The sequence below is a fragment of the Anopheles maculipalpis genome, chromosome 2RL (assembly GCF_943734695.1).
Source record: "Anopheles maculipalpis chromosome 2RL, idAnoMacuDA_375_x, whole genome shotgun sequence".
Taxonomy (NCBI): domain Eukaryota; kingdom Metazoa; phylum Arthropoda; class Insecta; order Diptera; family Culicidae; genus Anopheles; species Anopheles maculipalpis.
The window spans coordinates 56,977,696-57,003,288 of NC_064871.1; the positions used below are offsets into that span (position 1 = coordinate 56,977,696).

The following is a 25,593-nucleotide window of genomic DNA, read 5'->3' on the forward strand; positions in this document are numbered from 1 at the left end:
CCTCAACAGGTGGAAAATAAATGATGAATCTTGAAATTCAAACAAATAGATGTTGTGTTGGCGTACAACGTCACAAAACAGAATATATTAAATATTAACATAATGAATGAAATATACGACACATGGATGGAAATTAGAAGATCCCGAAATGTGGGAACAGAAGCTACTCATAAAAATCTTTTACGTTGTAGACCTCTGGGTAGGTATATTTTGGGTATAGCTGTGTGTCCAGCCAAAATCCGTTTAAAAGAAGACCATGTAATACAGAAGAAAACAGAGTGGTAGTGTATAAATATTTAATTTTTACATATCAGCGTATGAACTCTCGCATATGAACTCATGATTGCAAACGCATCGATGCCGCACCAATTGGGCATATGACGTCAAAACTGTATTATGACAAGGGAGCAGTTTAATTTTTTCCTGCACTTGAATTGGAGTAATCTATACAACCTATGTTACTGGTAAGATCTATTTCTTCTGAATTGCTAGATGTGTCGCTGGAGTTTGAATAGCTCATCTCCAATTGCAGTGGTTCTCGTTTTGAAGTTGCTCCATACTCGCTAATGGTGCTGCCTTTGTACATCTTACTTTCCGAGTGAATTAAATGATTATGATCGAATGCCAACTGATCTGGCTTGTGATTGAAAAGATTGTGTTTATCTATACATTCCTTAGTATAAAGCTTTTCGATGCCATTTGATTTAATGCGGTTAGCTTGTGTTGAACTACCATTAGCTCCTGAACTACGCTCTCGTTCTTGAATCGCGGGTTGTGGAAGGAACGAGGTCTCATGAATATTATCGTGGGATGCTGCGTTCTGAGGAGGTTTAGTGTCAATTATCGATTTAAGTGCACCGTCGTTGTTATTGTTGCTACTGTTGTTGTTGTTGTTGTTGTTGTTGTTGTTGTTGTTGTTGTTGTTGTTATTGTTGCTGCTGATGTTGCTAGTGCCGTTGTTTGATGTTTGAGCTTCAGATGCTAGCAACAAGTTATGATGTACATCATCAATAAGCAGAAAAATAGCCACAAATCATACTTAAACGTTAGTTTACATAAAAATATTCATTTATTCTTGACAGTACAGCATTGTACCGTCAAAATTAGTTATAAGTAAATCCATTTAATTTTGTAATATTCTGTCCCGTTCTTACTTGGCAACACGTTTCATTGAAACACAGTGATTACCAATAATATACGATCATTTTCATGTCCACTTTTCAAAAATCTCACCAAATTTTAATAGAATGGTCAGTAGCAACTGAACTATTCATAGCATCTTTGTTTTGGACCAAAAGTGCATCAATGATTGTGAAATACATAATAAGAATCTGTATCAACTTCGAAAACTTTTCGACAAAAAATCTATTTTTTTTACTAGCACACCTAACCATTTGTACAGTTGAAAGGGAAGGGATGCCTAAAACTATAAATAATTTTTTGTTTCAATTTTCAAAATAATGAAAGGTCTTATTATATGCTCTTGGGTATTTTGCGACCAATAACCGATTTTTTTTATTCATCCAATGATACGAACGTGTTTTCAAAATTTTCAACTAACTTTTACAATTTTCGACCTAGTTCGCATTCGTTCAAAATTGGCTTCACAATCTCATTTTTCATCTCACAATCTCACGCAATAGCAAGAGGATTTATTTTATTGGTCACTGTATATGTTTCACAAAATTGTCGAATGACTGCTGCTATTGTTTTCAGCACTGTTTCATATACCTATATTATTTTGTATGTTCCCCGCTACCATCTACCACGAGCATGGAAACGCCTGACATACCCCGGGATAAGGTGCCCTCACACGATAAGACCATCGCTATGACTTTGGCTTTGGATGACGGAACATACGCAACGGAACAACCGAGCACACCCGGGATATGGTGCCCTTTCACGGCTCGGAGAAGGAAATGTCTCCCAGAAAAGATAAAAGAAGTATACTAATTTTAAGTTTATTGTAAGCAATACGTCTTGGCCGTCTTTTATGAATAAAAAAAAATGTATGTTCCTGTTGCATACAACGATAAATAAATTTAATTCGTCATACTTTGAGCAGTCGTGAAAGAAAATGCCCGACATAGCAGCTAAAAATCGTCATGTTCACTGTAAACATCGGTTAAAGCATTCCGCGGACCGTTGGTGGATAAAACGTGGCGCCGGATCCAACTACGTGGTGTCGGCAAGACTAGTAAGCTATTCGATGGCCGGCGTGACCCAGAAGGGTCTTTAGGTCAAGAAGAAGCATTCCAGCCTTATCAAAAGCTTTAATTTCTGCCGATAGGTTGATAAGGTTTTGGTTTGGATAGATCCTACCGTACCTTACCCTTTAAGTGAATATGTCTTGTTTTCATATCTGTTGACACACCAAGTGCGATACAGCATATAGATAATTGATGGACGAGCCTCAAATAGAGGATACAAGTTTCTACCCAAACTCCAAATGAATGGGACCACCAAAGCCACAACAAGTGCAACAATATTAATCCAATACTCAATAATATATACTGCAAGAAAATTAAATTATTTTCAAATTTACCTATGATTAACTGTGCATTCCCCATACTCAAACACCTCATTCGCCACGCGTCTTGTAATAATTGTAGCCGTGCTTGTTTTCTCCATTTCGCTCGTCGATTTTGAAACCAAACCTGGAAAGACAACATGTTTGAAATTGATGATTCACTACGATGTATGATTGACTGGTTACTTTGTAGGTCATGATTTTTTTATTTCATAATTATGGCCAGGCCATATTTCTGAAGGAATGAATGATTGTTATTAAAACTATTATTATTTATTTTTAATCTATAATTAAGGATGACGACCCATCGGCTTATTGTAAGTTATTCCGTCAACTTTAATAAAGGAACAATACTATTAACAGCTAATAAAGCAGCAAAATAGTTTGTCTATAAGCAATCAGTTATGATCAGGAAAATTAAAATATGATTTTAAATCTTTAATATCTCATAACAAAAATCGTTCCGCGAAAATTTACACTGCAATACGCACTTGTAAGCTTCCAACAGATATAAGGATTTATTCGACCTCAGAAAGATCATGATGAAGAGAGATTCCAACAGATATCTGATAAGTTTATTTGCTTATGAGTAGCATTATTTCGAATCGATAGGAAATGGTTTAATATTGAAAACATTTCGCATTAAACGCGTGAAAAATTCCAAACGTTAACTGCGGGTGGTTAGCTTGAATACTTCAGTTTATACCTTTTCAACTGTTATTGTTAAAAAAAAAAAACATAAATATGTTTTGTTTCAAATCAAAAAATCAACTCTAGCCTTCCAACATTTTTATTAGCGTATAACTAAATTTATTTTATTATTAGCTCTAGTTTAATATACCGTTAAACATTTCCACACTCCAGAACAGTTGTTTTATTATGAACGCAGTTATAAAGTCAACTGTTAACGAAACGAATCCGGAACGGTGAACTATAGCTTTCGTAAAGAAATCAGCTTTAGATGTACAAGCAATATCCAACGTAAGTGTGCTACAGAAACTGTATTGGTTGTGTATAATAACAAAACTTCAGTTTATAGCACGAGCACGTTGTGCGTCCACACATTTGTTTTGCTAGGAAATATTTTAACATCACTTTTCTTACGAAAGCCAACTGGATTCACTGTTGCTTCTACGCTACGGTACAGTCTGAACACACCATCACAGTTGTATTGACCAGCTGTTTCAATTTTATCAGCCAGTAAGTTTTTGTAAGCTTTGACAATGCGGCGTAGAGCCGTCATACCAAAATAGGAAAAAAAAAGTTTTCCACAAAAGTCACGAGAAGTTAGCTTGGACGAAAATAAACCCTTTCGTGTGTTGTTTATAAAAAAAGATAGACATACAAAACATTAGAGCGCTGAAATGCATCTCCACTAGGTTAGTTTTTTTTTTAAATTAAATTCACCTGAACTCGCGCTTCACTCAAATTAATCCGTAGTGCAACTTCTTCTCGTAAAAACACATCTGGGTAGTGTGTTTTTTGGAACAACTGTTCCAACTCCTGAAGTTGTTGTGGCGTGAATGTTGTGCGATTTCGTCTCTGGCGGCGCCTACCGAACATGTATTCCGTTAGAAGATCTCCTGGCATCGGAGATAAAAATGGGCCCGCCATCAATCAGCGCGAACGGTACACTGTATCAACAGATTTCAAAAAACACCTTAGCTATACAGGCATCTAGTCAAGATGGTATCCTGAACAGAACTGATTCATTTTGGGGGTAAACATTACTCCTCACTGTATGCAAACTACCATAACTCATTACATATCTTTTTTACTCTAGGTCCGCGTTTCCCCTTTCTAGACGTCGTCTATCTCCCTTCCTTTTCTATTCTGTGTGTCCTTAGACAGAATGCGAATCCGAGTAAAACTGCACCACAAGTGACGTGTGATTCACTATCACAAGCAGAAATCCGAACTTGTCCCTTTCGTTTTGGCATTCATAACAGTACATAATAAAGCGAAAGATACCTGTCGTGCATTTACCATTCACTTGCATTTTCCCCTATTTTTCATGACTAAGTGTCTGTCTCGTTTTGATGATATTATCTCATGTATACCGTAGATAAAAAACCAAACATCTGAACTGAGCTTTTTGATCGTAAAAAAAACCCTAACAGAGTACATTCATTTATCCTTTCATTCCACCAAAAGGGGAAAAATATGAATTATTGTGTAGAACAACGATTTTTATATATTTTTTTATCTTCATGAATCGGGAATACTAACATGAATCAAACAAGTGTTGATTTGCAATACATATACCAAATCACAGAGCCTATGAATGCTTGAATATGACATACTGTTTTCCAATTATTTTATTTTATTTATATTTCAGTAGGATGGCTCTCTGTTGTCCAATTATGCTTTGGTATATTTTCTTCATCGTACATAAAAAAACATGTTTTCAATATCAATATGATTCAATATTCATTTTTTTTTTTTATTTATCTCGTACTTGCAGGTATCACGACGAAACAACGTAAGCGATGCTATGGAAATGGTATTCCATTGAAGTTATTTTCATAAAAGTATATGCAATTCAATTTACTGTTCACACCGACCGAGTGTGCGCGCTTTTACCACAATCATAATAGAGATTAATGTTAGCGCTTGCGCTCGCATTGTTATGCTTACACTGGTGCAAAGGAAAACAATAATGAGTAATATGGTTGCAATGAATGAGAAAGATACTTGAAGTTCTTATTCTATCTCATAATTTAAGGAGCATATATTCTCATGCACTTGTAGATTAGAGCATTGTACATCGTAAGGCAACGTTGGGAAATCGGTAAATTTGAGATGGGGATAGGATTTGTGTGATTTTCTGTGCATTTTCTTTGACTGTTGAGTGATTTTTGTTATGAAAAAGGCGGAGCAAATCGAGGCCAATCAAAACGTTATGCAAAATATGTTACTGTTTGTTTGTTTTCCGAGCCGTACGATGTTCTCCATTTTCTATGGAATGGTTTTCACTGATATTGCCCCCATTCGCATTAACTAGCTGATATATTTTCATTGGATTCAGCGATTGCGTGAAAAAATAAATGGAATATTTCTGCGTACTTTGTTACTTTTTTTAATGTGACACAAAAGCTACTTTATTTCATTTGCACTAATTAAGTTAGCACTCAGTACTGTTTTAGTTAGCAAGTTAGCACAGCAAGTTAGCATCACAGTTGGGGCGCACGGTGGTACAGGCGACAATGGCGCCGGTCTTCATACGGCAGGACCGAGGTTCAAATCCCATCCGAACCGTCCGACCGTAGCGAGTCTATCGGCAGTCGGCAAGGGATTTTTGATGGTCGACGTGACCTTAGAAGGTCGTTAAGCCAGGAAGAAGATGAAATTAGCACAGTTTATGTGCATGTTTAATAATGACAACGTGTTAGAACATCAGTTGATTCCATGGCTGCCATGGGCTCGAGAGGTTCCATGGCTGACATTTCTATTTTACATGATGTGATTTTACCCGTACTTAGAAATTCAGTTCAGCGTAAACGGAGGCGGTTCGAATGGGATTCGATGCTAAGGCACATGAAGACCCTCGAAACTTGTCACCTCGATCACTGGGCTACCCCTGTATCAGTTTGATTACCAACTCTTATTGTTGTAATGTACCAAAGGATCGAGCAGGCGACAAAAAACATCGGGTTGCAGATCAACGAGGCAAAAACGAAATTGATGGTGGCACCATCAGCGGCCCTACTTCGGAAATTCGGAACTACGTGGGGGTGATGTACGGATAGGAGATCGCATATTTGAAGTCGTTCAAAACTTCACTTATCTCGGGTCAAAAGTCAGCACCGAAAACAGCATTGAGACGGAGTTACGCGCTAGGATGCTGGCGGTCAGCCGGTCATTCTACAGCGAGAGGAAACATCTCACCTGAAAAACCCTGTCGCGACGGTTGCAGCTAAGACTGTATCGTACCTTTATAGTCCCAGTACTCACATGCACCTATGAGACATGGACTCTGTTCAAAACAGACGAAGCCCTCTTAGCTGCGTTCGAGAGGAAGATGCTCAGAAGATGGGCTGGGCATGTTATACGCATGGCACCGGACGATCTCAAGGCCAGGATAGTGGATTGGCGGACGACGGCGCGGGACCGTGAGCGGTTCCAGATTCTGCTGCGGCAGGCCAAGACCGCAAAGCGGTTGCAGCGCATGATAAGCAAGTAAGTAATATACACAGTAGGTAGCCGTATCAATAACTAGAAAAAAATTATATAACTGCTGCATTATTGAACTTTTTTACATCTCTCTCTCTCTCTCTATCTCTCTATCTCTCTCTCTCTCTCTCTCTCTCTCTATCTATCTCTCTTTCTTCTTGACTTAACGACCTTGTAAGTTCACGCCGGTCATCGAATGGCTTACTAGACTTGCCGATAATATGTAGTTGCACAGTCAGCCCTCACTAGGGAGGGCATGTACCACCGGGCAGTTTTTTACATCATTGTTTTAATTAACGCTGCATGCATGCAGCTATAATCGATGATAATAGGAAGACAGTACGATGGTGACTTTTCCAAATTGTTAATGGCTATTTCCGCATGTTTTCTCTATTACGTTGATTTGGTTCTAAATTAGCATAGCTTATATAGCAGAGCATAAATTTTGTAATTTAATCATTTGGATAATCTTTTAGAAAACGTGCCTCCGATAGCAGAGGCCGCAACGGCACCGGTCTTCACGCGGCAGGACCGGGTAATGAATCCCAACTGCAACACCCAAAGGTGCGTAGACGGTCAAAGAGTTTTTAAATTTCAAAGAAGCTCTCCGCCAGTCTGGGATAGGGGACCTCAACGGTGCGCTTAAAGTGGAAGGGTGCAGCCTTGAGGTTTCAATGCGTTACTGCCAGCGTCCATTCTTTTTGTTAGTGGCGGAAGATTTTCAGCGTACATGGCAATCGACGAGACTTCGAACATCTATAATGCATTTATCCTTCGTGAAGATGTTATAGACCGTGCATAATACTAATATTCTAATATTCACCAGCTGAATGACATCGCCTCTACTTGCAATTTGACCGTCCACAACATATTCTTCCAGCACGCACATCGATTCAGGTACACTTGGATGTCATGGAAGCATACAGCAGACTCGTAAGTTGTAGAAGTTACAAAATAGCAAGCCATTTTTGTTAGCTAACTGAACTAAGTTTACGTGGGACTTAATTTGATAATCATTTGTTTGTTCACATTTGTTATCAAGCTAGGAAGAAAATGATTGTTAAACTTAATACAATACATTAATGCAATGTAAACGTGTATCAGGCAGTCCAATTCCAGTCTTGTTTACCTCTTTGGGATATGAACTAGTATGAGAAAGATAGAAAAGCATATTACATTATGTAATGAAAATAATATCACTGATCACAGTGGAATGTAGAAAGGAGAGAGAGAGAGAGAGAGAGAGAGAGAGAGAGAGAGAGAGTAAGATTGAGAGTGATTGAGAGAGATAGACAGAGTGAGAGAAAGAAGAATAATGTTTAACACCAGAGGAATGAATGAAAATGTATGCGAACAGAAATTCATGTGCCGGCAATAACGGCTTGCACGATACAATGGCAAAGTAGAACACAAAATGATTACATGGGCTGACTATTTGCAAGCTGTTATTGTCTTGAAAAATGATTAAAATTACTTCATATGAATGACAAGGTAAAAAATGAAATAGCAGCAACATGAAACAAAACCTTCAACGATGTGCACCATCGCATTTACGCATGGCATCGTTGGTAAAAAATAAGCGGGAGTAGAAGCTACCAGCGAGGAAACAGCCTGGCAACTGTAAAGCGATTTTACTATGTTCTTCCACTGAGCCCCCGGGTTCGTTTTCATCTACCAAAAGTTTATTATGATTATGAGTATTATTCTGCATTTCCGTTTTGGAGGCTGTCATTTCATTCTTGCAGTAATACAACAGGAATGGTTGGCCGGAATAATTCAATGGTTTTGTTATTAAAGGTTGAGAAACGCGAAGGAACAAATTGTATAGAAACTCATCAACAATATGCACTGAGGGAGTTAGACCGTAGTAGGTAGCTTTTTTTTAATTAACAACGTACAGCTATGAGTTAGCACACAACTCTAACTTATACAATGTGAACGTCAGAGGATGTCGCAAACGTTGGTAAGCTTTAATGCATAATTCTTTTAATCTCAAAGATAGCTTGAAAACAATGCCCTTCTACGAATGTTTTGAATTCGCAACTATGATTGCTTTGCAGATATTTGATCTAGGTGTACTGCTGTAAATTCAAGGTACATGTGCTTGCTTTACTTGCTTATCTTCACTAGCTTATCACACCCTATATGGTTATTTATAAGGTTTATAAAGAGATTGTCTACATGTTACCGTTTTCATCATAATGCGTAAAATAATATATCATCACAATACGTAATCAACAAAAAAAAATAAATAAATAAATATGTGAAAGTGAAATACGCAAAAAAATACATAAATAATAATCTTAGATAAGCTTCTATTCAATCGTTTATCAATTTTGAAATGCCGAAGGGGTCGATTGACTGGTTGTGGATGAATCGCATGAGTTATTATGTCTGTGCATATTTATTTGTAACACTACACCGAAAATAGATAGCCAACAAATTTTTTTTTTTTTTTGTATTTTGAACAAACTGTGATGCGACATATAATTTCTTCACGTATTTGCTGTTGATTCATCTTTGGGGATCATCAATGGGATACATATGTGTGAGAAAGTCCCCAAAATTCAGTTGATAAGTCAACCCCTCCCCTTGTCAACAATTTATTTTAAAATATGCTGAGTTTACTTCCAACTTTATCTCAAATATTGAAAACGATAATTACTTCACCCTGTAACAAAGGAACTGCAACAAAGGAACAATTCATATTTTTTTGTATAATTTTTAAATTTAATGAATGAAAGCCAAAAAATGTCGAACATAACATTAAATTTCGTAATCAACAGTAGTAAAAAAAATAGCTCTGCGGTATTTTAATCCATTCTCGGCCAAGCGCTTGCTTGAGCTGATCGACACTTTGGTATCCAACCTTACTTTCCAAAATACCCTAGGCACAATAATCAAAAAGGATTTTCATCTGGTGATTTTTGTGGCCTTTGTGCGGTGGAAATAAAGCGAGGAACCTCATTTCGTAGCTATTCTTGGGTGGCGCGTGTTTGCGTGCCCAGGGCTTCAGAGTTCGCTAACAAAAATTTTCACAATAGATTTGCGCATTTATTTTGACCCCACTGTCGATGAATATGAGCGGTGAGCGATCATCGGCAGTTATGGCGGCCCACACCATCACCAAGGCCGGCTTTTGAGTTCTGATGGCCAACCAAAGTTTAAAATTCTCAGCTGACCTCTCTGGCTAGTAAACACAAAACGATCGTGTTTGTTCACAAACTGCTGGATAACAAATGGTTTCTCATCACAGAAAACCAAGTAAATCACACCTTTCTGTTAAGCAAAGCAACTATTTGGCTCCACAAGAATCTTATTTTTTGTGCATGCGCTTGTGAACAATATAATGAGCTGCCACTGGAAGAAATTTGAAAGCTGTCAGACAAGCGGTTTAGAAATAAAAACAGCCTGATTTTTGTTGCAGTTTTCTCATCTCACCCTGTATACCAAAGGGGGTAAAGAAACTAGATGGGCTCATAGCTTTGGCGCCTAGGCCATATTGAATGAGAGTTTGACAGGAGTGGGTTCGATCGTGCTATGCACATTTTCGTTCAACACAACGGCACACCACATACGAGTGCACACACATACGCTCACTAGTTAGTTGCTAGCAGGATGGAGAACAAATAGAACATAGGCATAGAACGTACACAAAAATAATAGTTCGTTTTGCTTGGGAGATGGTGTATGCAAATGCATTCATAAATCTATCTTTATTCCTAGCATGTTAAAGTTCCTAACCAATATAACAAAATGGCTGAAAACAGCCAGTAATTTTATATTGTCAATAACAGACTACACGTGACAAAGAAACAACCGCCGTATTAACAACTACCGCTACAGTAAACACACCACAAACCTGCCTGCCTGTAAAGTATATGTATACTTCCAGTCCTTTTCACTGGTTTTGTTGGCTTTCAAATGAGAGAAATTAATTAATTATATCAACAAGAAGCACGGACAGCATCATTCCTCTAAAGTTTTCGTTCACCCGACCTTACCTTAGCACTACAAACTCTAGAAATCTTGACCTGTTTTCTGGCTGCTTTGACATGAATCACCTGGATGCAATCAGTCACGTATGCCATTTCACCCGTCCTTCCCAAATTTCATATATATACATATATAGGGATGGCCTTTATATATTTATATGTATATATATTTTTATAACATTATTTATTTATTTATTTCTTTTAATTCAAATTATCTCCGGGCTACACAATGTATATCCTTAAACTAGGTTAGGGGGGGGTGGGGTGGGGTGGGGGTTAACAATGGTGAGGAGTCATTAGAGGTAAATGATTTTGATGGAGTAAAGGTAGTGAACTCTAGAAGGCGGGTTCGGAAGTGGGAAATAGGAAAGTTGAAGTCAAACAGCTCGTGATCTCTTTTGAAAGAGACGCAACATCTTAACCTAGGATCATTCTGGCCAAAAACCGAACGGCGGGAAGGGATGAATATGGATGGTCTATCACAAAGTCGACGAGAAGGGACATACAGGGGCATAGAAGATAGAAGTGTTCAGTTCTATCTGTGTTCAGAGTCGAGTGCAGAGGAAAGGATACAGGCGATGAATTAGGGCTGCACGTGTGAATGGCGGGATCTATTATCTATTAGACCCAACATCCGGTAGCGGAGAGAATATGAGGGCACAGGAACGGTGTAACCGTGTAAAAATCTGCGGACAGCGAGGCGCGTAAACTTCCTCTGAACCCTCTATATTTTCTGCATAGCGGTTTCTCCGGGTGGGGTCCACACTACGCTTGCATAATTTGAATGAAATGAGTATAATCCAGAACGGAGCGAACCCAGCAGCAGTACAGTGCCTTTAAACATAAAGGATTTCTGATCTCAGAAGCCATGCGGAAATTTAGGCCTAGTGCTCTATTAGCTTTATTAACTACATGGTTAATGTGTTCATCGAACGAAAGTCCCTCGTCCAACCAAACCCCAAGATCTTTCACGGTTACTCTACTTATTTGGGTGCCGCATTAGGAGTAGTTCCATAACAGCCGATCAGCAGAAGACCTCCCGAAAGAGACGACACAACATTTAGGGAGGCAGAGCACCAACCCATTGTTCAAACACCAAACAAAAAAGTCACTAAGAGAGCGTTCCGACTGTCGATCTCTCCGACAGTCGGAAGACGAAGACACGGGGAGAAAGATGTAGATATCATCAGCATAAAGAAGGTGTCCATCAGTTGGAAGAACATTGATGCAGTCATTGATGAATACAGTAAAAAGGATAGGACTAAGTGTACTTTCCTGAGGAACGCCAGACAACCCCACAAATGAAGATGAAAACGAGTGTTTCAATCTGACTGAATAAGATCGATTCGAAAGAAAGGACCCGATCCAGGACAAGATTGGTCCTCCAAACCCAAGTCTCTCCATTGTTGCAAGCATTAGGTCATGTGGAAAACTATCAAAAGCTGCTTTGAAGTCAGTATATATAGTGTCTAATTGACGTTTGCAGACAATGTTGGACATAATAACAGACACAAAACACATAAGATTTGTCGAAGTAGAACGTTTGGGCATAAAGCCATGCTGGTGCGGAGAAATGCAATTAGACACTACGGGAAGGATAAAGGATTGAACAAGGGATTCACACATTTTGGACTTAGCACAGAGGATGGCAACATCACGGAAATTGGACGCGGCTGAACGATCTCCCTCTTTAAAAATTGCTCCAGGACAGATCCAGGCCGTTTTCCAGGCGGCTGGAAAACTTCCCTCTCTGAGCAATCTTGAAAAAAGACGTAACAGAATTAGGACAAAAATTTGACATTTCTTCAAGACACATGATGGTATGCCATCTGGCCCGGGTGAGAAAGATAATATTAGTCTATTTTTATCTATTTCTACGGTGTTGCAGCTAATGACGTTACTAGGCGTGTAGGCCAAAGCATCAGGAGGAAACACTGTACTGCAACATGGATCAACGAACACGCCTGAAAAATGTCTCGCGAATAGTTCACTACAGCCAGCGGGCGTATCAGCCACATCATCGCCTAGAGAGATTGAGGAGCGAATGTCTTTGGATTTGCGACGGGCATTGGCAAAACGCCAGAATGATCGAGGGTCAGAGGCAAATTTAGTTTGAAGGCGCACTAGGTAAGATCTATAACATGTCCTATTGTAGATACGGTATGCCGTGGAAGCGTATTTGTACACGCGCATGGCATGCGATGAACGAGTGTGCCCTTTTAGGCACGAAGTGCGCGCTTCTTGTCGGCTTTAAGAGCTTTTAGGGATCTGTTAGACCAAACCGGTTTGGGAGAAGGAGGCAAGAGAGGACAGCACGAGGAAAAGGATGTAAGGATAACATTGTTCAGTTGAGTAACAGCGTCGTAAATTGTAGGGACAGATTCGATGAATCTGTTGTGGCGGCCCGGTGGTGTAGCCGACAGCAGCGCCGGTCTTCAAACGGCAGGAACGGGGTTCAAATCCCATCCGGACCGTCCCCCCGTAGTGAGGTCTGACTAACCAACTACGTGGTATCGGCAGTCTAGAAAGCCATTTCGATGGCCGGCATGACCTTACAGGTCGTTACGCCAAGAATAGATTCGATGAAATGTAGATCCACGTTCGCTAAGATTCGTTCAAGTCCAGAATAGTCAAGTCTTAGAACATTATTGCGTCTGATTTCGTTTCTGCCCAAGTTCCTATGGTTTTGACCGTTAGAGATCGTTGCGGTTAATGGAACCGATAGCTTTCGTGCCGGATGATATTTGTTCAGGTTGATCAACGGTGATGACGGTACAATGCCGTATTTTCGACAGCGCTTGTGATGACTAAATTATATAAACTTAATGATGAGGCAATTCCTCCTTATTCTTTGCCACTATGACATTTCTATACCGGGCAAAATCGGTTTCAAATTTCATGTCCTTGAAATTTGAAACCGATCATGCCCGCCCCGCTCTCGCATAGCACGAATAATCATATTGTAGATCAGTGTTGCGAACGCGACAATAAATATCAATGCTTAAAGAGAAAACGTGCACTAAAGTAAAGTACACATTTCTAAATTGTTGCATTGTGAAATCAAAATTCATCATCACAAAGCCGTGTCAAATAAAATCGGCACTCGGATAATTCTGACGGCATAAAAATATTGTAAACTTTTCCATGCTTGATTCGTCGTTTAGCATAGGCATGCAATAAATCCAGGGCAAACATAAATAAGAACAGGAACGATCAGACGAACCTATACAGTATAAGCGATGCGCGATTACAGCATTACGTCAACGCAGCGTAAGGCGATGCGCGACCGCATCAATATTGGCGAAAAGAAACAATGTAATCTTTAGTAAAGCGATATGCGATCGCTTACACATTGCTTATCGAAAGAATTCCCGACAAATCTAAATAAAGTGAAACGCGGTACTTAAGATACTGTAAGATACTTACATATATACCTTTGTATATATGAACGAAACGGTTTAAATAAACGAGACTTACTTCTGAAAACCAATCCACTGAATTCAACTGGTTACTCCAGATTAATGGAATGAGGAATAGGTCGGACCGACTGCTTGGCCTAGTTCTGGCTACCTCTGATACAGCTTCCTCCTCCTCTGCTGTGCTTCGTTATGAGTCACCGCTCTTGCTTATTTATCATTATCATCCTGCACTTAGTTTAACAATATTTCCTGATGGGACGTCTTCTACCTCAGTTAGTCAGTATCCTGTGTTTAATCTTGACTTTAAACGGACAAATTATGATAAACTGCAGGAAACGCTTGAACATTCTGATTGATCGTTCCTTTCGGACTGCCTTTCAGTCGACGCAGCGGTTAAATTCTTTACTGTAGCTTGAGATTTCCACCCTTCGTATCTGTAGCCCCCACTCTAAACCTCCATCTAAGCCACCATGGTCAGACAGATCATTGATTGTATTGAAGCGGAATAAATCTCGTGTTTTACGGAATTTACACCGGTGTGCTTCCACGTACCTCCATCCTGTGCTTGCAGATTACCAAATTTAGCAACAGATGCAACAAATCTTATGTCCTTTGTTCTTAAATGTTTCGATTCGGGTGCTCAAGTGGATTCAATATAACGGCATTCGATAGCGTATGTCATGTTCTTCTTCCAGCTAAATTAGCGAAACTTGGAATCACTACCTGTTTTACTTCGGGTCTGGTTTTATCTTTCTGGTCGCACTTGCAGTGTGAAAATCAATTTGACAACCTCTACGCACTTTTATTGTACATCTGGGGGTCCGCAGGGCAGTGTTCTTAGTCCTCTCCTTTTCTTATTATTTGTTAATGATGTCTCTTCCATCCTCCCCCATGACGATCATCTGCTATTCGTAGTGCCACCGACTGTTCTTCTCTCCAATCTTTTGTTAACTTTTTCTCTATTTGGTGTGCCGACGATCTCCTTCTCCTGTGTATCTACAAATGCAGTATCGTATCTTTTTCTCGTTCCTCTCTGCCCTGGAGGTTCAACTATTCAAATAATGGATGCCCGCTGAGTTGTGTTTTCAAGTACGCGATCTGGGAGTGACGCTTGACACTAAGCTTCTTTTCGACCAGCTTCAATCGACGATCAATTCGGCTTGATCAATTCGGTTTATCGGATACTTGGAGTTATCCGAAAACAATCCTCCGAATTCTCGGTCCCTCAGTGCTTTAGAACGCTGTATTGTGGCCTTGTTCGACCGATACTTGAATATGCGAGTGTTGTATGAAGTCCTTTAGGCACTGTCTCGACCGCCCGAGTTGAGAGGGTGCAAAAACTTGTTACTCGCATTGCGATTAGGCGCATTCTTGATTGACATTCTTGACTTAGGCTCTACTAGGCTTGCGCATTCTTGACTTAGGCTCTACTCAACTCGGTGCCATATTTTGGAGCTCCTATCATTGGAATCGAGACGTTCCCAGGCTTTTATTCTATTCCTGCTCCACTCCTGTGAAATTGCGTTTCATTTTTCTATAGCGCAGTTGTCAAATCATTCGGAACGAGCCCACCAAGTCTTTTTACCCACTTTGCTCTAAACCACCGAACAGTGATCGACGCAAGGAATGCAAAGGTGAGGATGTATAGAAACAAACACTGATAAAAAGTTTTTTCCTCCCTTCTAGCACATACGGCAAGCCAGCGATGACTACTTGATTTTTGCGAAACACGAGAAATGAAAATGACAAAAATTGATGTGGTGGTCTCTGCAGCAAAATGACACATCTTTTTTTTTTTTAATTTGACATTAGCAACCTGTCTGTTAATTACTGCCATTGCGTATATTGATAGATATCTAGAAGACATGCCGTCTTTGTCTATCTAGCTGCCTAACAGACATCTGTTAACGAGTTTGGCTGGTGGGTAGTCTCTTTACCCACTTTGAACACCACCACAAGCCCTGCTCTGAATCGAAACAACCATACAACCAACCAACAATCTCTAACCGATTACCATCACTGGCACCAAATTAGACACGTAACCAATACTAGCTGCAGTTTAACGTACCGTACACTGTTGGATTAACTTATCTGGACTACCCAATACTACCACCGCGGACCAGGTGTCTTCACCGATTGAACGACGCATATTTGACGCGACGCGTAGCGATTGATGCCATTTTACAGCCCTAATCGCCTGGCGTTCAGCATCCTTTCTTTGATAGGCTGGAGCAGCCCTAGCAGCAGGCACCTGGTTCGATTGTTAAGGTTGCTGCGTATTTGACGCAGAAACAAGCGAGAAAACTTACGCTGAATGGACTGAAGCCGTGCGAGTGGCTGAGAGGCAGGCCCCAAACGACGTAAGCGTACTCAACGTCTTAGCGCAGAATGGGTCACGAAGCTCCCGGGTTAGGTTAACGACCAAACCAGCAAGTCGATTACCCTTGGCAACAACGTGTTCGAACTGGTCCGTGAAGGATAGTCTGGAGTCAACCAGGACACCGAGAACCTTAACGCATTCCGAGCGTGGCCGTCAACTTTGTAGATGTAAATCGACGGATCGCGCGGGCAGCAGAACTTAACAAGGCTGCACTAAGTCTTACAGAGTGTTAATGTGTTACGTTTGCACGAGGAAACAACATCTGCAGGACAGCGAATCGTACGAAACAATTTAGCATCGTCGGCGTAAAATAGATGGTTGTTAGCTGGTAGAATCTCTGAGATACCATTGTTGTAGATGATGAATAGCAGTGACCCGAGTGATAGAGTGATAGAGTGTCGCCTATCTCTACCGAGTATGAGGAGAGGTATGATCTTACCCATACCAACAACGAGTAAGGAAAAACCAACGCGTTAGACTTGGTCAGTAAGATAGGATGACAGACAGCTTTTATATCAGTGTATAGATGGCGTCGATTTGAAAACCATTATCAATGACACTGTGACAATAGTTCACGAATTGTGTTAGATTAGTCGAAGTGTATCGTTTTCATAAAACCATGCTGATTATTAGTGATATGGTTACGAGAAGAGACTAATAGCGGCTCGTAAACCTGCAGCTCAAACACTTTAGCGCAGGCGCCAAGTGATGTGGTACCCCAGTTATTAACAGCGTCAGATTTGTAACCCTTCTTGTAGAAGGGTATCAGCCAGGAGACCTTCCACGCGGAAGGAAGAATTCTGGAGTGCAGCGATTTGTGGAAGATTTTGATCAGAAGTGAGGCAATCGAAGAAACACGTTATTTAATTATAGTCGTAGGGATGCCATCGGATCTCGAAGCGTGAGAAGGTTTGTAGAACTTGATCACGGTTGCGATAATTCCATCAACGATGATTGGTAGAGCTGGGCCAAGGGCTCCAACGGGCGTTTTGACAAATGCAGTGGTTATGGTCTCATCGGATTGGAAATGCCAAGTAAATTTAACTTTTTATCGTAATAATTACGAATATTACGGTCGAATGGTAGGGGCGGTGTAAGTCGGCAGGACAAGGATTCAAATCTACCCCGATCTTAATGCGTGTAGCGAGGACTGACTATCCAACCATATGATATCAATAAGCCTAGTTATTCATGTTTTCTCTGGTACGACCAAATAGGTCAATAAGCCAAGAAGAAGAAAAAGAAGATTACGAAATATAAGGAATCTTTAGTGGACGTGACAAACTGATGATCCAGTAATAATAGCGCTAATTCATAAAAATAAAAGGAAACTTTTGGTTTTCGCAATGTCTCGTGTTTTAGGCGAAACATTCCTCACTAAATTCTGCTGCATTATACGGATAAGAAAAGCAGTATAGTGCCCGGAATTTACTCACTTCTTGCTTTTTTTTTTTACATTTATCAGGCGATACAACTTAGTAAGGCGATCTGCGGTTTTGGCCACTTCTTGCCTTACTTGGAACAATAAACGGTGAGACATTGGACAAAGGGTCATAAAATGGAGCATTACGAAATATTATTATAAGTTTTGGAATCCAATGTTTTTTTCTAACATATTTCTTTCTGTTGCGTGAAACAAAGTTAACCCCAATTCCTCCCTGTGAAACAATTCGAGCGTTACGTTATTTATGAACGGCCTCTAAGGAGCAATCAGAGTTTCGGCAAGGGACTCAGAAAATTTCGGCCATAATCAGAAACAATTTGTAATAAATAACATACAAAAGGAAGGAAAATTAGATAAAATTCTATTTAAAAAACCATATTACCAAGATCATAACCCATACTACAATGTGATCAAAACGATTAGGGTTGAGGGAAAGCTCAAATTTAAGCTCGTGGTTGAAATAAAAAAAGGCTTTCCCCTTGCAATACACCACAAACCTCTTAGTACCATATTAAAACCAAAAAAGGATCACAAAAAAAGAAATGAATAGTTAAATTCCAATAACTGTCATAAAATATGTTACATATCAACCTTATGCACTCGAGGCAAGTGGTAAAAAAATGTAAAAAAAATATTTGCGAGGTAAAAATGACGATTGTCCAGTTAATTGTAGGAAAAACAATGTTTGGGCATTGGTGCGATTTGAATGTGATTATATTTCCGTTTGAGGCTCTGTACTCTTTTGGTAGCGTAATTCCTAGTTACACTGACGGTTACAATTCATTTATACGCGCGTAACGCTATTTGTTATTTCGGTCGAATTTGTTTTTTGAGAATGTTTGGGTTCTGCATAGTGCAGTTTTAATTACTTGTGCATTTTTTCACATAGATATACAAAAGTATATGCAACACTGTTTGCATGCGACAACATTAATACAAGATTGGTAATATTATATTTCAACATTAATTTTTGGATCTTTACTGTTACTTCATAATTTCATAAGTTGGTTTATTGACCGACGGACAACATAACATAACTATCCATGTTTCCGAAGCGATCCATGTGAATTTGAAAAAAAAAACAAACTAAAAGTTAACAAAACAACGGACAAATGCAATGCTGAGACCGAACAATACATATCAGAATTTAATCACAATCATTCGTCGCTTCAAACCGTTAACACAAAAAACGAATCCATGCGGAATCTAAAACGGCGCGGTACGGGGGAATGCATTGTGATGTTTTCTTTTTATTCTCCCTTTAATCAACATTTTACAGCATACCCTTTGTCAAATCAAAACGGGGGTGTATAACGTATTTAGTGCAACATGTGCATCACAGATGTAATCATCGAGGGGCGATTTTAATTATGAAAGTGAATTGCTGTACGTTGCGTTAAAAGAGAAATGGTTTATTTTACCAAATAAAAATTACTGATAAACATGATTCGAGCGGCAAAAATAATTCGAATTTAATTAGTCACTGATCCGGACTTTCATGATAAAAAAATTGGCATATTTATAACGCATTTACATAGATATAAAAATATTAAACATATTTTTGTAACAAACTTTTTTGTGTGTAGTTTTGATAAAGAGTATGTGAATGTATGTAGCGAATGTGAATATATGTAATAACACTTGTTAGGCAAAAATTATATATATTTATATATATATATATATATATATATATATATATATATATATATATATATATATATATATATATATATATATATATATATATATATATATATATATATATATATATATATATATATATATATATATATATATTGTTCATAGGGGAGATTACGCTACATGATTATACATATAACTCTTCGGATGTTTTCACAGCGTTTGACGATTGACGGTAAATCTCTTTCGAACAATTCTTTCGTATGCAGGACTGGTCATCCACTTAAGACCACACATTTTCCACAAGACCACTCAAGACCACAACCAGTGATCACGACCACCAGGATGGTGTGCCCAATATGAAGAATAAAATAAAGCAATATGGAAATTCAACATTTCCAGGACAGGACCACATCCCATTGAAGTCATGGGAAAGTAGAAGAAGTCATGTTAGCCACAAGAAGACTTATTATTGAGTTACACTTCTGTTTTCCATCGTGGAAAACCATAATTTTCTTTGCTAGGCATAATGTGACTTTATTTTTCTCAAGCCCGAACAGTTGGCTTAGGGAATAAGGCATACATCATAAGAAGTTGTATTCATCAGTGATGTCAAACACTTATGTACACTTCATACATAAAGAATAAGTCGAGTTATATAATAAATAAATAAGTAATGCACAATCACACATTAATGATTTGATGGCATGCTTCATTTGAGTGCAAGTTCATAATTTACTTTCTTCTTTTTCTTGGTTAGACGATCGTTAGATCATGCCGGCCATATGATGGCTTACTACTTTTAATGATACCATGCAGTTGAATAGCCCTCACTATGGGAGTAAGATTCGGATGGGATTTGAGTTCTGGTTCTGCCGTGTAACGATCGGCGCCGCTATCGCCCCTGCGAACCCAGATTTACTTACTAGATCGTAATATAATTCATTTCCACAAGCAAAGTTCAAATAAAGCTATCCTCACGAAAACTGTTATACCAATCTTACAATCATTTTATAACGTATTATCTTAGTCCTAATAAAGAACCTAATATAAATTGTATAGCAGAGAAATTCATTTAATGCAATCATGTAGCATGCAACGTTCCGAGTTCCATGGTAGCGAATGACATTATTTCAGCAAAGCAAATATCATTCGTGTTTCGTTTTCATTAACCAGCACCAACATCAGCAGTATACGCCAAGACAATAGGCAATGATGACAAGGTGTAAAAAATTAATATGCGTAAAATTCGCATGGATTCACACGTTGTGTTAATATTCCATTGTTTTAAGCATTGTTGTGTATGAGGAAAGGTATGTACTTTGGAAATCATGTTGTTTGTCTCTTTCTACGGTTCTTGGAGAAATGTCCGTTTAGGGATTCAGATGCGATATGTCCTATGATTGCTTTCCTTTGCAGCTGTTCGTTATTCTATTTTTTATGTTGTGTACACTGTTATATTGAGCAGTGGCACATTTTCAACTTTTTGGTTATTGGCAGAACCGTTATCGGGCTTTGTTAATCTAATGTTCAATCATTCATTAGTAGTTTTTAAGTTATGTTTTAATTACCATTATGACCTTTTAACTTCCTTTTCTTCATCTTTGCTCAACGTCCTTCTAGGACACGACGGCCATCCAATGGCTTACTAGACTGTTGATACCTCGTAGTTGGACAGTACTCACCACGGGGGAACGGTCCGGATGGGATTTGAACTGAGTTCCAGCCGTGTGAAGACCGGTGCTGTTGTCGCCTCTTCATTGGCCCGCCCATTTTTAGATTATTTCGCTTTGGCTGTTTTACAAGGACAATACAGGTTTTGAGCAATTGATTATACATGGAAGTTTGTTAAGCAAAGAGCAGCTACGAGCTACGTATAACAACGATCTTGATCGCATTAGTTTGAAACCTACAGATTCGGTATACGTGCGCTTCTTTTGCTACAATTTTAATTATTTTATCGTAGCATTCGTTGCAATTTTATTCAACGTTTCAATTCTGTTTATATTTCAACAAATTAAATCCTTTGTTTGATATTAAACTTCGATATCTTTTTTTGGTTCAGTGACTAATTATTATCGAACTCGACGCTATGTGCTTGTCCTTGCCCGCAGAAGTTTGAAGGTGTTGTTTCTACACTGGGCTCGTAGTTAGCTGAAATGGAAACTTCGGCGCCAGTCTTCAAACGGCAAGGCCGGGATTTAAATCCCATCCGGACCGTCCCCCCGCAGTGAAGACAGTCTATACAACTACGTAGTTTCGGCAAGTCTAGTAAGCCATTCGTATTGAGAATAATACGTCCTTAAAGCAAAAACTGAAAATGGTCAAGTTGGCATCACTGCCAAACTCATGTGTCATCATACGAAATTGTATGAACTAATTTTTCTCACTCGCCTGCTGTTCGTTGAGTCGAACGAATGTAAAATAAAGCGTTCAGAAAACCATCCCACTGTGTGTAGTGTTCTAAAGGAATCGTTTCCGAAGGACAATAACTAACGTTTTCCCAACAATTCGATGGCCAGCGTAACCTTACTCCGTGTCGTTAATCCAAGAAGAAGAAGAAGAATCTTTTCGCAGTAAAGATTAATTGCTTGCCAGGTGACGAATGTTGTGAAAAGACACAAAGTCCTTGTTAGTCAATTAATCTATTTTATGAAAACAGTCAACACATGCGGTGCTGACAATATGGTACAAACCGTCATCCTTAAAATAAATTAAAAATAACGACTATCATTTCTTTTTTTGTTTCGGCCTCAACGCGCGACTTACCTTTTGTTGCTGTAATCAATGCTGTAAACAAATGCTGTAATCAATGGAATATATTTGTGTCTCATTTTGGCAAGTTCGATGCACCAGGTTGTGGGTCAAGGGAGAAAGGAAGAATATTGAGGAAGATCACCGAAAAGAGTCAACAGCTTTTTGGACTGCTGCCTGGACTGACGTTTTCCATACAAGGAGAGAGTGCGTGTGTGTTTGCATTCTCACTTGCTGGACAATGAATTCTAACCGACGAGATCCAGTGTGGCAGCATCAAAATAAGCGTGTGCGTTAATACTTGCGACACAAGTAGAGCTTACCAACGAGATTCTGTATTGCAGCAGTCGTTTGTGCATGTTTGTTTACCTTCACACTTGCTGGACAAGGAAAAGGTAGCCACCAACATTTGTAGCAGCGTATGTTTCTGAGTGTGTGTTTGCATCAATATACAGCATTATTCGTGCTTTGGTGTTTTATTGATCTGTGCGCTGCCACATAATATCCTAAATGTAAACGAAAAAACATGGCGATATCATGGGAAGGGGAATTGAGAGAGAAATAATGTATGTGTATTGAGAATCAAAATAATGATTGTAATTATGAAGAAATTTTACCTTAAAATAAATACACACTTTTATGCTTATGACCACAAAGAGGCGCTTGCACTCTCGAGCATACTCGCGCACAGAATAAACACGAGTACGCATATACACATAAACACGCTAGTTCATTCACACATACTACAGCGCTTATGGGAAAAGATCTTTAACCTTCACGATATTGAAAGAGCGCCATCTAGGGAACAAACCACTGTAGCTCTGGAAGAGTAGGCAAAAAGGGGCTAAAGAGTAATATAGGCCCTCAAGCTGCACGCAGCAAACTAACGTGCAAGCTCCACAGTCGTTTGTGAACATGGCTGAGTAGGACATACATATTGAAAATATTAAAACTATTGAATTATAAAATCCAAAAGAACCTTATTTTAACTAGTTTTAATCCAGTTTTAGTAATTGAAACAACTTTATACTCAAATCATGTTTAAATATTATTTTTTTTTCGTATATTGACCCATTTAAATTAAAATATATGGCTCACTATAGAATTATTTCAATTACAGTATGAGCTGTCCCGTTTAAATGATGAAATAAGTTAGTGAAATGTTTTTATAAATAAGTAATTATACATAAGCTAGCTAGTTAAAGAAAGAAAGAAAAAAGAACTTGAAACTAGTTAAAATAATTTGTTGGATTTTATAAACCGATAGTTTTATTATTTTCCATATGTCCTACTCAGCCATGGTCACAAACGACTGTGGAGCCTGCATGTGAGTTTGCTGCGTGCAATTTGAGGGCCTACATTACTCTTTAGCCGTCTAAAGAGTAATAAAGGCCCACAGGTTGTACGGGATTCATCTCATGCTTGTGTGAAAAATCACGGTAGATTGTGACCATCATGCGTAGGACATAACTTTTTTATTTAAATAAATAATTATTAAAATGAGGAAAGTTATTTGAAATTATTGTTAAGAATCGCAAAGCTAGCTTATGTAGAAGGTTTATGATTAGATTAATTTATGAAACAAGTTCCACTTACTTATTTAATCATTTGAATGAGCGTGTTCATACTGTAATTTAAATATTTCTATACGGAGGCATATTTTCATTTTGAATTACTTATTTTACGAAAAAAAGTGTTAACTTAACAAGCCAAATTTCGATATCAGACCCTACTAAGACCTATTTATGAAGTCGTAAATCAAGACTTATATCATTCCCAATAGCAGTAATAATAAGACATCGTGAATGAAATACATCGAACCATAATTATAGCATAAAGTATCATGAAAATGGAATAATCATATATTGTGTCATGCAGCATATGACATAATTCAAGAATTTAAATTCTTTGTTATCAATTATTCTTTATTTATCATCGCTTCGTTGATTTTGAATGAAAGACACTGACAACACTGAACGATGACATATTCGTTCACACACACACACACACACACACACACACACACACACACACACACACACACACACACACACACACACACACACACACACACACACACACACACATCTCTTTCCAACACTCCAGTCGCTCCATTCTTCCAGAAAAAGCTGCTGCATCAAGTGTGCTAGTTCAATGGTGTATGGTGTATCCAATTGACTGTCGTTTCATAACTTCGGTTCCACCGTACCTTAAACGAAGGATGCATATCAATTGGATGTTAACAAATAGGGAAAATAGAGGCAAAGAAAACAAAACTTAGCATCATTGGTATGATCAAATGATAACACTGCGCCAGCATTTTGTTCATATAAAATTCCCTTTTTCTTCTGTACAAAATACCACTTTATTTTAGGTAACACGCGTGATTTTCGTTAGCCATTTCACTGCACAGGTTTGAAATTAAGATCACAACCAAAGTACAATCTGAAGCAAATTCGCACTTGAACAATAAACCATTGATCAACAAAATCTACTCAGCTATGTTCCAGTTGGCAGCTATGTGTCAAATGACAAGCAGTACTTCGTGAAGCAAAAAAGACAACTGCACGAAAAAATCATCAACTCTGATGAAAAGTTCCACAAAATATTTTTTTTATTAAACATGCACAGACATTTCAGAAACATTGTATGAACTAACTCGCTTAAATGATTAAATAAGTTGGTGAAACGTTTTTTATAAACTAGTCTTTATAAATCTTTATTACTTTTATATTATTTGAATACTAAACAATATTTTCAAATAACTTTCCTTCTTTTAATAATGATTTATTCATATAATATTTCTATATCCTACGCATAGTGGTCACAATCTACCGTGATTTTTCACACAAGCTTGCATAACATGAATCCCGTACAACTTGTGGGCCTTTATTACGACGAGTCATTCCCAAATAGCCAAATCATCTTAAGCAGCCAAATGTAGCATGCTAAAGATCGCTGCTCTAATACGCATTTGACAGCAGATAAGCAGCGCCAAATTTCGTCGTTCCTTTATCCGGCTCCTAAGCAGCCTCCGTACGCCAAACTCTAAAGAAATTTTTTATGCGCATTTAAATTTCTAGCAAGACAGAAAAAAACATTTGGTCCTTGTCTGACTTTTGGTTTCATGCTTGTGGTTGTGTTGTTATATGTGCAGCTGATGAGCTTGTTTAGGACAGTTTGTTATGTAGTAGGCATGATTCTTAGCTGTGGTAGTCTTGTGTGTATGAATGTTTTATTCTGTATGTCTGATTTATTAA

At 38.6% G+C, this 25,593-nt stretch overlaps 2 protein-coding genes across 4 annotated transcripts in view; both read right to left on the reverse strand.

The window, feature by feature from the left end:
• Nucleotides 1-25,593, reverse strand: part of LOC126557161 (serine/threonine-protein kinase fused) — a 420,093-nt gene that overhangs the window by 8,210 nt on the left and 386,290 nt on the right. The window lies entirely within an intron of this gene.
• Nucleotides 413-4,144, reverse strand: LOC126558740 (homeotic protein ocelliless-like). Its single transcript, XM_050214799.1, has 3 exons — nucleotides 3,938-4,144; nucleotides 2,546-2,657; nucleotides 413-981 (listed from the first exon to the last, which is right to left on the reverse strand). The coding sequence occupies exons 1-3, from the start codon at nucleotides 4,142-4,144 to the stop codon at nucleotides 413-415; spliced, it is 888 nt and encodes a 295-aa protein (XP_050070756.1).

What these genes read in the sequence shown, in the direction of transcription:
- LOC126558740 (XM_050214799.1), bottom strand. Translation starts at nt 4,144, where the DNA reads ATGGCGGGCCCATTTTTATCTCCGATGCCAGGAGATCTTCTAACGGAA. An exon ending in TGAGTGAAGCGCGAGTTCAG is followed by an intron (nt 2,658 to 3,937) that starts GTGAATTTAATT and finishes TTGTCTTTCCAG; the next exon opens with GTTTGGTTTCAAAATCGACG. An exon ending in GAATGCACAGTTAATCATAG is followed by an intron (nt 982 to 2,545) that starts GTAAATTTGAAA and finishes ACTTGTTGCTAG; the next exon opens with CATCTGAAGCTCAAACATCA.